Consider the following 13517-nt stretch of genomic DNA (forward strand, 5'->3'; position numbering starts at 1 on the left):
CTTAAACTCAGAAAACAGGTACAAGTCTGCAGCGATACAGTTTCGTGTTGCAATCGTGGCAGGAATTGGACAAAAATTGCTGTGAAATGTCAATTGAAGCATCGCTTGAGAAAGTCTCTTTTTACACAAATAGGAATTGTGTTGTGATGTGTGCTTCCATTTTTGTGGTGTCACCGCTAGTGGTAGGAATGTGTGTGCCACAGTCAGCTGTGGTTTTATCAACAGCACAAACCTTTAGTGTGTTATAGGCTGACCAAAAAGGAAAGTAGAAGAAATAGAGTTAAGAGGATGATCATTGATACAGTTTTACATGATAATACTTGTATGTATCAAATTTGAATCCTTACTCCCCTAAATAAATATTGAGCAACCAACATTCAATATCGGCCACATGCAGTCATACAAGCGTGGTGCAGAGAAATGATAAAGGGCAAACTCAAAGGCTCTGCAAAACAAGTAGGAAGCATAAAACAATGTATATATATATACAAGAAAAGCAAAAATATCAGAAGAATAAATAACACTGGATTGTCATTCCGACATAGCATGACATGTAACTGATCCGAAATATGTCCCATGTTTGTCCTGATGAAATTCTTGTTGTGTTGCAGCTGCTGTCAGACAGCCAGGTCAACATGATGAAGGTGGTGAATTCGGTGAGCGACGCCCTGAACGCCATGCAGAAGGAGAACGTCGGGCTGAAGGCTCGGGCCAAGGCCGACCTGCAGAGAGCTCCGGTCAGAGGAGCGCGACTAAAAGGCTGCTCTAACGGTACGGAAAATAATAAATAATATACATATGCATTCTTTCTGTTTTCTACCTCGCCCTCACCCTGTCTTCATGTTGTGTATCTGTCATACACCAGTGTCTACGGTGTTGTTAAAGAATTTCATTATCGGCCTAATGTCAAATTTTGTCATTACACATTACACCACCAAAAGACGATGAACAATAATATTAAATGATTGCCCAGCAGCTGAATAATTGTATTCCATTATAGTTCTGCTGACTAAGCATCTATCTGTCTCCCCATGCCGTTGCTGGCATCAACCTGGTAGTGGCCGGTGTCCTTAGGCTACATCTTATCTACATTACCCAGTGTTCCCAGTAAAATGTGGAATATCTCATTTTCCATAAGAAATCACTTGGCGATAGAGAGAGAAAAAGCGAGAGAGAGAGAGAGAGAGAGAAAGAGAGAGAGAAGAATTTCTTACATAGAGGAAAGGAAAAAGCCAGCGTCCCTCCAGTGGTGGACTAAGTTCAGGAACTGGACTCAAGGTGTCCATGTCCTTGTGGGTTCACAGTGATTAGAAAGCTGTGGATTACAGATTGAACGCCACCCAAATGCAATGGACAATAACTCACTCCAGTCAGGATGACACCCAAGAGGCAGACTGTATTAATGGTTCACAATTAATTTGTGGAAACATACAAACAGACACATGAGAAGACGTGTGCACATACAGTATTTGGAAATACGCATAACATCATGCACAGCATAAGTCATTAATAATGACTCCATTAATATCATACTTATTTTAGAGCATCGTTATGTGTATCTAACAGAATAAGGCATAAGATTCAATCCATACTCAATTCAATCTTATGAGTGATAAAAGATTTGGTTCTTTTTGGAGAAATGACTCTTTTCGAGTGACTCTGTAAAACAATTTTCGAGTGACCCTGTAAAACAATTTTCCGACTCAGAGTACCGACGGAGAACCGAGAGTCAGTTCACCTCTGAGTGGTGAATGGAATTCTCCCAAGAATCATTCATCATTCTGCTAAAACTACTTATTTTGGTGGAATGCGAACAAGTCACTGGTAAATAGACGAATCTCCAAAAAGAGCCGGACTATTCATGTGTGACTTGCACCTCATGACTCACAACTCTTGTTGTTTGAGGAACAGGAGTCTCTGTGTGTGCTTAGCTGCAGTCACAAAATAACAATTCTTTTGGTGGAGTGACTCCTGACTCCTGAGTCATTTAAAAGATTTGTTCGCTACAGACGAATCGTTCCCGAGTCTTGCATCACTAGTTGATATGTGTGTGTGTGTCCATCCTTAGTATTTGTTATCGTGGCCTTTGCATTGTATTATCAAGAAAATGTTACGATGCACTAAATAAAACATTAGTTTCGATAAAGTTATTTAAAGCCAGTTCTGGCATTGTAGAGCATCATTAGATTACACTGTTGATGATGAAGCCAACTTTCGGCTCTCACTTTCAAAAAGGATTTCAATGGAAATGTCTTAATTTTGTTCATTTTTTTTTTTTTTGTCAAAATGTCAGAGTATTTAATGCCCCTGCAGTAGATTTGAAAGACGTTCAAGACGAGACTGTGGTGGCAGATAACTGCTAGGGCTGCTTGTAAAAGAAGGAGGGGTTGGACGGAGGTCTACATTTAAATGGCTTCCTCGCTGCGCAGCACCTGGCATGTCAGGGTGACTTACTCTCAGTCTCCCCCCGTTGCTGCACAATGATTGATAAGAAGACTGAAACTCAAAGCTTCTATTTCACACACAAATGCACACGCACGCACACACACACACACACACACACACACACACACACACACACACACACACACACACACACACACACACACACACACACACACACACACACACACCGACTGACACAGACGCTGTCACACCAACGCACACACATTGATGCAGACAACTGCACGCACACACGTATGCACACATATGTACACACAGGTTCACTCCACACAGAACTCGTCATTGTAGCCATTTGTATTAATAGTCCACTTAATATCGAGTACTTTCTTTGATCAATACTTTGACTAATATTTAGTGTACGGTCCTTCCAGTGTAATAATACTGTAATAAAAGCCTGCTAATTATGAACGCCAAAGCTCAGAAGATTGTGCCAGCATTAGTTGCATTTCTGTTGCCCATTCTAAAGATTTTTCCGTATCTCGAGTCACAAACTCGCATGTGTGCAGTCACTGGTTTAGGTCAACATTATGCAGTTGTGGCGTAGCTGGGTCGGTGACAGCCGCTCTGATATGGGGTTGAATTGTTTTTGATCCCGGGGGCGGACGGACGACTCGAAATACCGTCGGCGGCTTATCGCTGGTGGAGACTTAAGTGCTACACAAGCTGGAAGGGGGGAAGGCTCAGAGAGGGCCAGAAATTCTATATGCCGTGACTATAAAAAAGTCTTGTTTGGCCTATTACAGGAGCCTTGCCTGTTTCATATTAGATTAGATTCAACTTATTGTCATTGAACAGAGTACAAGTACCGAGGCAATGAAATGCATATCTCTGCATTTTACCATCCTAGTAACTGACGTATCTAGGAGCAGTGGGCTGCCATTTTGTGGCGCCTGGGGAGCAGTTAGGGGGCTAAGTGTCTTGCTCAAGGACACATCAGCACGCTACCAGGAGGAGCTGGGGACCGAACAGCAATCTTCCGTTTACTAGATGACCCTTTCTACCTCCTGAGCTACTGCCCCCCCATATTATGGGGTTTGACCCAGTGAAAGCTTGCATGCATAATCTATGACATTCTCCTCACCCTCCTACTTTTCTTCCCGTGCCTCTGAGTGAATATTTTGCGTCATTGATGAAAACTACCGCGGCTTTTCTGCCCTAAAGTGGAGTGGAGTTGCCCAGTATGGGCAACTTGTCTTCCCACGAGCCGGAGCACTCACCTGCAGGTCTCATGTTGTTGTCAATCACAATTGGAATCCATTCATTCAGCGAAGTGAATTTTCATACATGAGGAATTTGTTGTGGTGATATGTTGTACAGATAATTAGCATAAATATAGTCTGGAAAAAATTAATGAACAAAAAATTGACAAAAATGTAAAAATAGCTAAATATACAAAAATATACAGAATATATGAAAAGTGATGCTATGCACAGGCTAAGTTAAGTTAAATGCAATTAGCTGGGGCTGAGTGGCAGTATGGTTGCTTTATGTGAATGTGATGTGGCTGTGGGCAGGGGGATTGCAGGAATTTTGGTCCCCCTAATTTCAGGTATTATGGAAAAAAATAGATGTATCTTAAATAGATGTATTCATAAATCATATAAGTAATTTCATCTCTCTCGCTCCCTCTCTCTCTCTCTCTCTCTTTATGCTTCGTTCTTCTTCCTCTCACTCTCCTGCAGCTGCTGTTAACTCCGTCTGCCCTCCATGGCTCCTTTGTCTCCATGGCACTCTCTTTGCTTCACCCCTGTGCTCCTCTGTATTTTAATCTACTTCTGTTTCCCTTAAATATATATATTTTTTCAACTTTTGCTCTTACTGCTATTATCACACGGTCTCATCCATCATCCTCCTTATCCATTTCATCCTCTATCTCTCTTTATGAGTGTTTAGAGTGTGTTTTTTTCTTTTCTTTCATTTTCCTTTGGCCTCTTTCATACCTTCTCAAGTTCCTTCTTTTTTTTCAGTTCAACCTTCCCATGTCACTTCATTCATGTTTTTGACATGCTCTTGCCAGTTGTGTCTGGCTAAAATGTTTTGTTAGTTCCTCCAGGGCCCGACACTCACTTGCAACCATGCCTCAGCTGTTGGATGCCAAATGCCGAGAGTGACAAAATAGTTGCCAACTTGTCATTGTGTTCCCCTTTCTTTAACATGTGTTAAGTGGATGACAAGGGGGAAACGGGGAAACCTTTGTTGTTGGGACCTGTTCCTCTTTTGGAACAGGTCGAAAATTTGCATGAACTCGCTTGTCAACACCTTGTGGGAAACCGAAAAAGGTGTTTTTAAAAAATTATATTAAACACATAATAATAAAACATACAATTAAACATAAAAAAATAGATTTTGGCAAGCAATTAGAAATTGGAATTGGAATTCAAATTTGAACGATTTTGGACTCATAAAAGTAGTTTTTGTATTACATATTTTCTAAAATATGGTAAATATTGCAGAGGCAAGGCCATTGAAATGCCCATATCAATGTTTTCCTCTCTAGACTAAAACACGTTTTAAGGGATGACATTTGTAGGGACAAGAGGAAGTAAGGGGGTTGCAGTCTTTTTGTTTACTGGTCTATGTACTTGTTTATACACGGTTTATTGTCTTCTTTCTTCTTTCTCAACACTGAGCAAACTATGTTCCAGGTAGATCACTCAGTCTCAGTAGTGGACTAGAGCAGTGAATGAGTGAACGATTTTCCCCCTCCAGGCTCCCGTCCCCGCGACTGTGGCGACCTGTACGCCAGTGGCCAGAGGGAGGACGGCATCTATTCCGTGTTCCCTGTGCACCACCCCGCCGGCTTCCAGGTCTACTGCGACATGAGCACAGACGGAGGAGGCTGGACGGTGAGACACGCAATGAGAACACACACACACACACACACACACACACACACACACACACACACACACACACACACGTGCATTCACACAGGGGCATATATACGCTCTTCATCTAAAATAACAAATTCCTACTATCTTCTGAACAATCACCCCCTTTATGCTGTAAATAATGGTGGTATCAAATTAAACACACTCTTTTTGGGATTATTTACTAGCATCGCCGCATTTCCCATAAACACAACTCCTCAGTACACATGGAATGCAATTTGAATTGAATGGAGTTTGATATATACCAGTGCTTTAATCAGAAGCCACACAATTGATTTGTTTCACACGCAAACTAGTATATGTCTTGTTTTATTTGGTTTCAGTTTTCTTTTTTTCCAATATAACAGGAAAACGGTTACATCGTGCCAGCCAGTGAAGTTATGACCATCAATTCATTTAGAATTTGTGTTTTTGTTGCATAAGACAAAGAGATTTCATAAAAATACATTTGGATTTGAAGTCATTTGCATTTTGAATAAATTTTAGAAACACATTTCAAAGAAGCAAGAGAGATTGTGTGCGCGTGTGCGTGTGTGCGTGTGTGTGTGTTGGGGATGCAGGAATTGACCAACTGCCATGAATCACATTTGGTCCCACAGCTTGCGCTGCATTGGGATTAAAGGCTTACAAACCTTGAAGCGTTCTCACATGTTGACTCTGAAGTAGCTTGAGCAGCAAGTCAAACGAATTAATATAAGTATCAATTTGTTCGATTTTTTTTTTCATAATTTGTCACTGTCCCTCATATTGAACTGCGCTGCACTTTCAACCGATGCACTCAACTTGTATTAATTGTATATAACATCCTGTGACCGTGAAGATTTGATGGAGCATTTTCGCAGAGTGGGGTCCTATAATTAGTGGCGGTGGAAGGGGAGAATTAGTGTTTGTAAATGTTTTTGTGTTATGGCTCCAACATCAGTCAGTTGTCTGCCGTTGCTACAGTAAACATGGCTATTTTAGTGAGATTGAATGAAGGGAGGAGACAGGGAGGTGAGAAAACAGACTCAGTCATTTAATTTATATTAGGATTTACGGTTAAGATGCATTTTATCATTTGTGAGTGTGTGTGTGTGTGTGTGTGTGTGTGTGTGTGTGTGTGTGTGTGTGTGTGTGTGTGTGTGTGTGTGTGTGTGTGTGTGTGTGTGTGTGTGTGTGTGTGTGTGTGAGTGTTCTGTGTGTGTATGAGTCATTGCAGGTTAGAACCATTTATTCTCTTTGTTCTCGTGGATTGTTCCCCAGGGAGAGGAGAGTAGTTCCTATTAGAAAACTTTATAATTGTACTTTTTCTTTTTTTTTTGTACACGATCTAACATTTCTTAAATCAGTGGCACTCAACCTCTCCCAGCTCAGGGGCCAAAATTTCATTTTATTTAATTCAAAGTCATTTTTGAAACGTCCTTTTCCTTCATCAAACCATTATGCATTTTAAAATAAGACTACTAGTAATATGTTATTCAGGAATGAAAAGCATGATGTATGCAACAACTGCAATTTATTATAGTTACATTACCATATTATTATTATTAGCATGTTTTTATTACCATTGCAACCACAGAAAGTATTATGTATTATTATAAACAAAGGATGCACAAATGTACATTGGTAGACAGTGTACAGAAAACCGGAAGTTACGTAGAGAAAGCAACAAGCAGATTATACTGCAAATGTCTGCTGCGGCTGGGGTTTTTGCACTGCAGCGGTAGATACCGTGTTCTCTTTGTCTCTCTCTCTGGAATATTGCCCTTAAATAAAAACCAGGGATTGATATAAAAGTTGTTTTGTGGTGCTTGTAGCGTGGAAGCCGGGGGATTTGGAAACTGCATAAGTTGTGGCTCCAGGTTATTACTAATATACTGTAATAATATAATTAAATAATTAAATACAAATTATTAATAATACAATTACCAGTGGAAACCAGGTGTTCAACCATTGATCACTCAGTTAACAGATTATTGATCACTACCATAAAACTGATATAGATGCCCTCTCTCTCAAAGCTGTCTCAGACAAAATGTATTGAAATACTCTTTTAGAATTGTTTTAATTCATTTTCAATAACACTTTAAAGAGCCGCAACTAGTCATTAAAGTGCTGCATGAGACATGCGAGCCATGGGTCGAGTGTCAATGTCTTAAATCCATCAAGTCTAGACTTTCATGCTTTGTGAAAGCGTTTTCCAACAAAACAACAACTCAGACCCCATCAGCGGTTTAGCTGTTCAAAGAAAAATGTAAAAAAATAATCTTACATCTGACAGTACAACTTATCTTTTCTCGAGAATAAAAATCATTAGGGCTGTACCCTCCTCAGAATTATTTTTTGGGGTGGGGGGTGTCCCCATTATGCACAGTGATTAAAATACATCTGAAATAAAATTACACTGTTTTTAGTTGTTTTATTTAGAGGAACAGGGTAAAGGAATGCACCCCGATCACAGAGAGTTGTTTATGGAGGGGGACTGCCCATTGTACTGACGGCCCATTATTCCAAAACCTGCCCCAGTTGTGTTGGCAATCAATCTGAAAGTGAGTGGTGGCGGGCACACGGAGCAATCCCACCTCCCTGCCACTTAGTCTCCTGTGCTTGGGGTTGTCGCAGGCCACCGCAGCCTTCGTCCCACTACTGCAGACACACCAAGTGATGGTGGCGTCACCGTCAGCGTCCCGTCGAAACCCCGTGTGAGCTGGGCGAGGCAGCCAGCGGAAAATACATCAGTCTCTCTCCCTGGAGCTGTCGGCGTTATGAGCACGGGTTTCCTTTTATGCAGGACGCCCTTCGGGCCTTCGCCTCTCCACTGCCCCCGAGCCTCTCAGTGTCGTGAGCCTTTTCGGACTATGGGATTTCAGAATAATGGGCCGCCAGAACAATGGCATGGCACCACACGGAGAGCCGTGTCCATGTCCGTGTATTCTAATGAGTGCACTAGTTAGATAAATAGAATACTTCTATCTGTTTTATCCTGTTATTGTAATGCACGCTGACCAAAAAAAAAAATGCTATTAGACTTGAAGAATCTCAGTCAACTGATGGGTCTCAGACTGATGATGCCACACGTTGACTTTTAGGGGGCAGCCCTAAAAATCATTAAGTGTGCTTCCGTGTGTGTGTGTGTGTGTGTGTGCATGCGTGCGTGCGTGTGTGTGTGTGTGCGTGTGTCTGTGTGCGTGCGTGCCAATAACTGTCACTGTAACTCTATAAGATAGGCAAGGTCTCACCCTTCGATCATCAAATAAAGCACCTCTGCCACGGTGACAAAGTGCTCCATGTAACATGATGGAGTGCTGCTACCTACCAGGTTGTCAGTGGGCAAATGAATGAATATGTGTGCATGTGTGCGTTTGTTTATGTGCACCGGTGTAGTGTGTGTAGACGTGCATTTAGACGTTTGTATGTGTGTGTGTGTGTGTGATGCATGAAACTAGTGCACCTGTGGAGAGGATTTTAAACAGGATTTAAAATGGGGTTATTGGTGTGACTGTGTGAACCAGCGTGACTGGGAAGGCGCATCCCCGAAATATCACTTCTTTTCTGAGTACTCTATTACAAGCTCCGATTGGAGTGATAATACAGCTGTAACTGATGCTGTTTGCTTTGTTGAGCCGAGCACAACAGTGCATTGAAACTCATTAAGAGATCAGTGTAACAGGTAGGAAGTAAAAGGTTGCTGGTTGGTTGTTTATCTCGCTGGCTGACTGTTGAGCTTAAATAAGGAGTGTGCCATATGTTGCTACCGCACTTAAACTAAACAAAAAGTAGAAGAAAGAGAGAGGTGCAACAATTAAGCCAAAAGTAGGAGAGGGGTTTATGAAGGCAGCTTAAATAGTCGGAGAGAAGGAGTAACAGGGAATAGATTAAAAGTAGGCAGGCTGACACTCAAGGTGATGATGATGTGACATTTTATCACTCCACACAGCACTGAATTTGGTTAAGAGATTCCAGTTTCACAGCAGGAGTTCTTTCATCAAAACAGGTTTCCTCTAATAATGGTCTTCGGTAAGGTATGTCATCACTGTTGCATTGATAATGAGATACTAGATCTTAAGGGTAGTGTTATAGGCCGTACCTCAAGCTGTGCCATCGTAAATCTCCATAAACCAGCTCCAAATGGTTTTGTTGGCTACTAAGCTGTGACAGCCATCACAAGTGCCAGTATTTCACTGGGGTTATCAAATGAACACCCTCTTTCACTGGTGTTTCATTGAATTTGGCCCACTACACCTCCAGAAGGCTCAACAGTGAGTTCTGGCATCCCAGAATCATAACCAGGCCCGGCACCCACAGCCTAACATCATTCAATGACTGAACATTGATAATCTTTAACTACCACTACTGGCACTGCACATACTGTACATGCCCAGTGGCTGCCCTACAATCCCTAATTACCACCAATAACACCATAGGGGCTTTCACAGTGACTTATCCCACAGGCACCTTTAATACATGCTCAGTACCGGTTCTGTACAGGTCTCCTGGGTGGTGAACATCCATCCCTGACTATCATTAACACATCATGGATCTACTTCCCCAACTGATCTGTTTTCTTCTCATCCACAGAGCAGCCTTTTTCAGCTGTTTCATTTAAATCTTTTAGAGCTGGTCTCTTGAAAATGACCTTGAATGCCAAATTCTTAAAAAAGTGATGCAATTGATTAGGCTACAAACCCTCGAACCCTTAACTCTATTGGTCTAACATTCGCCTCTCAGCCACAATCACTTGCCTCAGCCAATAAATCAGCATATTTTAACCTCTTCCTCTCAAAGGCTCCCTCCATTACATCCTCGCCCCTTCTCTGAGTACAGCACCATGTCAGGTCTGTGTCCAAGGTAGTGGACACAATTTTGTTACAATTTAGAGCCTGTACTGTGACATTCTGTCCCTCCCGTGCAAAGCAAATTGTTCCATTTTCTTAGCGAGCAGGATCTGGTTGAGCCTATATGCTCTTGCTTTCAACTCCATTCGCCAACCACTTAAAAACTTGGTAATGATGCTGAAGGCTCTGTTATAGTCGCTGCAAACGAGTCGTGCGGCTCATGGCGTGTGCACTAGCAGACAGCACGAGCATATACAGTCTACTCTAGCTGACGTGGTGATATTCTCCTGAAAGAGAGGGGGCGCTGTGTACAAAGCACCAGGCGAAACTGAAAGAACTGCTGCAAACGTTACAAGGAAGTCCTGAGGGAAGGATCTGAATAACTAGAAAAGAGCAGTATAATTGAAATACAAAGTGTTAAATGTAGGTATATTTATTTTCGTCGCTGCAGGCTTTTTTTTAATATATATATATATATATACTGCCGAGGTAGTAGTCTAAATCTTTGGAAATGACGGCGACGGTTCCTTCCATGAATTCAACGCCATCTGGTTATTTTTGTGGTTATGCATGGTACAGACTGTTCCTGCCGAGCTATTTGCGCAACCTTCCTTCGGAATGTGTCTATCTTGAATTACCTGTGTGCCCTCACGCAAGATCGCCATGCAGCACCCCACTGACGTGATTTATGCCGCGTGCACTAAACAATACTACGGCGACTTACAACCTGGCCTCAGTCTAACTGTGCTTGACCTACACACCTACTACACTGATAAAGTTTTGCAAAGTTGAAAGCACATCATAGGTTGCTCTGAGGAGAAACATAATCCAGATATGCTTCTTCCTCTCTTTACTTTCCCAATTATGCCCTGTCCTTGGTTTGCCTGCAAAACTGCCCATGCACTCCTACCAGCCTCCTTCTGCTGCTCAATCTGACCATCTGCCACCTCTCTGACAATGGAGCCTTGCTCCAAGATTTCCAGGTATTATCTGACCCAAACCCTGGGTCACAGGGCCTACTATGTCATTATGTTCAAGTCCTCGTTGGGCATGTTGGAGTCTCCCTGCTTCCCTGAGTGTATGGCAGCCCTAACTGCAACTAAGACAAAGTCATCTGTAATCTCACTTTAGCACACTCAAATTTGTGTCTCCGCTAGACCTAAAATCCTCTTATCATTATAGGCTATACGACTTAGACAAGGTGGCACTCCCGACCATTTCCTAATTGACCTGTCTACTATCAACTTCTTTAATTTCTCCCCCTCAGTGATAGCAATCTCATAAACAGATGTAGGCCACATCACAGTATATGCGATAACAGTCCAAACTGTAGGTATCACAATTCAAATTTACCATGCAAAAAAATGACCTTTTAGTGGATTCAAGTCCAAATCCAAATTCAAATCCTTGCACAATGTTCTTTCTCAACTCACAGCCTTGTTCTATGTCAGTGACGGTAGAGCTAAACCATCTAACTAGACTACTAACAGCTTTCTCCATTATAGAAGGAATTACTTCCTCATTAATACAGAATGTTCTTCTACCACTTGAGTTGTAACATTCACCAAACTCTTAGGTTCACTAGGACCTTCATTCTTCAAATTTTTATAATCACTCAACTTGGCTAAAAGCCTGAGTGGCCACAGCGCCGTTGTCATGATTGTATTCATATCATCCACATATGCTCTAATGGGAGGAAGACGCATACCCCCTCCAACCTCTCTCCACTATCAACACACGTAGATGCCCTAATTATCATTTCCATTGCCATAATAACAGCTGAGGTTGCAATAGCGCAACCTGCCCAAATGCTGTCATGACATTGCAATCTCCAAATGCCGCCATGACATTGTGTACTCACCGGTAGTAAAACAAAACTGAATGTCCGCACAATAACATAATGAGCCATGCTATACTATCAGGGACCTGAAAGAAACTGCCTTCCACAAAAGGTTATGTGGCACAGAGCAAAACACATTTGCAAGTTCACAAAATACTGCATGGAGATCCCTTCTCTCCCTTTGGCTGCTTACAGTTGGTGTCAAATCATACTTGTGTGCTCTAAGAAACCAGGAAACTCTGGAATTCCATTCTGCTTTCTGTTCTGAGGTGTGAATTAACCTGTCCACTTTTTCAAATGCCACCAGCCTCCATGCCACCTATCCCGCTCGTTATCTAGAGACTCCTCGTTCTCCTGTGTTTCTATATCCAAATGGACACTCTTCTCCTTGCTGAATAGCATCGTCACATTTTTACATGGGTCCCTTTGCTGCTGACAAATGGGATGCTGCCAAAGGTAGGTAGGTAGGTAGGTAGACAGACATATACCCATTATATTCAAATTAAAAAGTAATTTTCAATTGCTTGTTTCCCTCCCTTTTTTCTGTATCCATGAATACAAATTCTGATTGAAATGTCTGGCAAGCAGCATCTTTTTTTCTGAGTATTTCTAATAGACTGCAACTAGAATGCAGTATTTATGCGAAAGTGACAGCTTTGCTTCATTAATTGTCCCCCTCCTCCCCTCAACTCATACCCCTTGCTGTTTTTTTTGTTTTTTTTTCCACGTGCAGACAAAAAACAAAAACCAGTGATGGACATTGAGGGGACAGGAAGATACATTTTTTGTATGAATTCTTCTTTCAAATTGGGAAAACTGGTTACGCCATTATATCAACTACAATTGATGTAACAGGCTCTTGAGTCATTTAGTTGCTACGTTTGCTAGCCAACTTGAAAAGCTCACACTGACTACAATGTGGTAGGACTTTCTATTTAATACAAATAGAATGTGTTGATTATCCGACCATGGGAACAACAGGGAACACAAGAAGATGTTGAGGTTTTTTCTACATTGTGATACCGAAGAATGGGGATCACCCTTGGCTACTTCCAAAGATGTTGAAGACCCCATATCTGTGCATCACACTGTAAAGGAACTAAATAACGGTACAAAATAAAACAAACTCAACCAAAAATCAACCAGGAGCGCATTGCATACATGCATGTGCAATATCCTGTGTGTGCACACGGACTCAAAGACAGACAAAATAACTCTGATACTAAAATATGTATACGCACACTGCTTCCAACTCAGATAAAGTAATCCTCAGGGCCTGTTGTCTACCTGTTTCCAGAAAGGAAGATTTGAAATTCCATTTGAATACAGTCTCATGGCTTAGGGTAATGTCTTCTATGATTACTATTTTATTTGCTAAAAGGAAAGGACTAAAAATGACCATGGTATAAATAATGAATGGGGGCAGATGTATCAGAGTGCAGCGTGGGCCTGCATTATCAAATGGTGCTTTTATCAGAAGTACCGCAATCACTCTCAAATATTAAATTC

At 41.7% G+C, this 13517-nt stretch overlaps 1 protein-coding gene across 1 annotated transcript in view; it reads left to right on the top strand.

The window, feature by feature from the left end:
• Window positions 1-13517, top strand: part of fibcd1b (fibrinogen C domain containing 1b) — a gene marked incomplete at both ends in the record, with an annotated part of 121369 nt that overhangs the window by 58654 nt on the left and 49198 nt on the right. Inside the window, 2 exons of the mRNA XM_080018431.1 lie at window positions 612-771; window positions 5173-5309. Of these exons, the coding sequence (XP_079874557.1) occupies window positions 612-771; window positions 5173-5309 (297 nt within the window). The remainder of the gene's footprint in view (window positions 1-611; window positions 772-5172; window positions 5310-13517) is intronic.

The sequence above is a fragment of the Zeus faber genome (genome assembly GCF_960531495.2).
Source record: "Zeus faber genome assembly, chromosome: 17".
NCBI classification, from domain to species: Eukaryota; Metazoa; Chordata; class Actinopteri; order Zeiformes; family Zeidae; genus Zeus; species Zeus faber.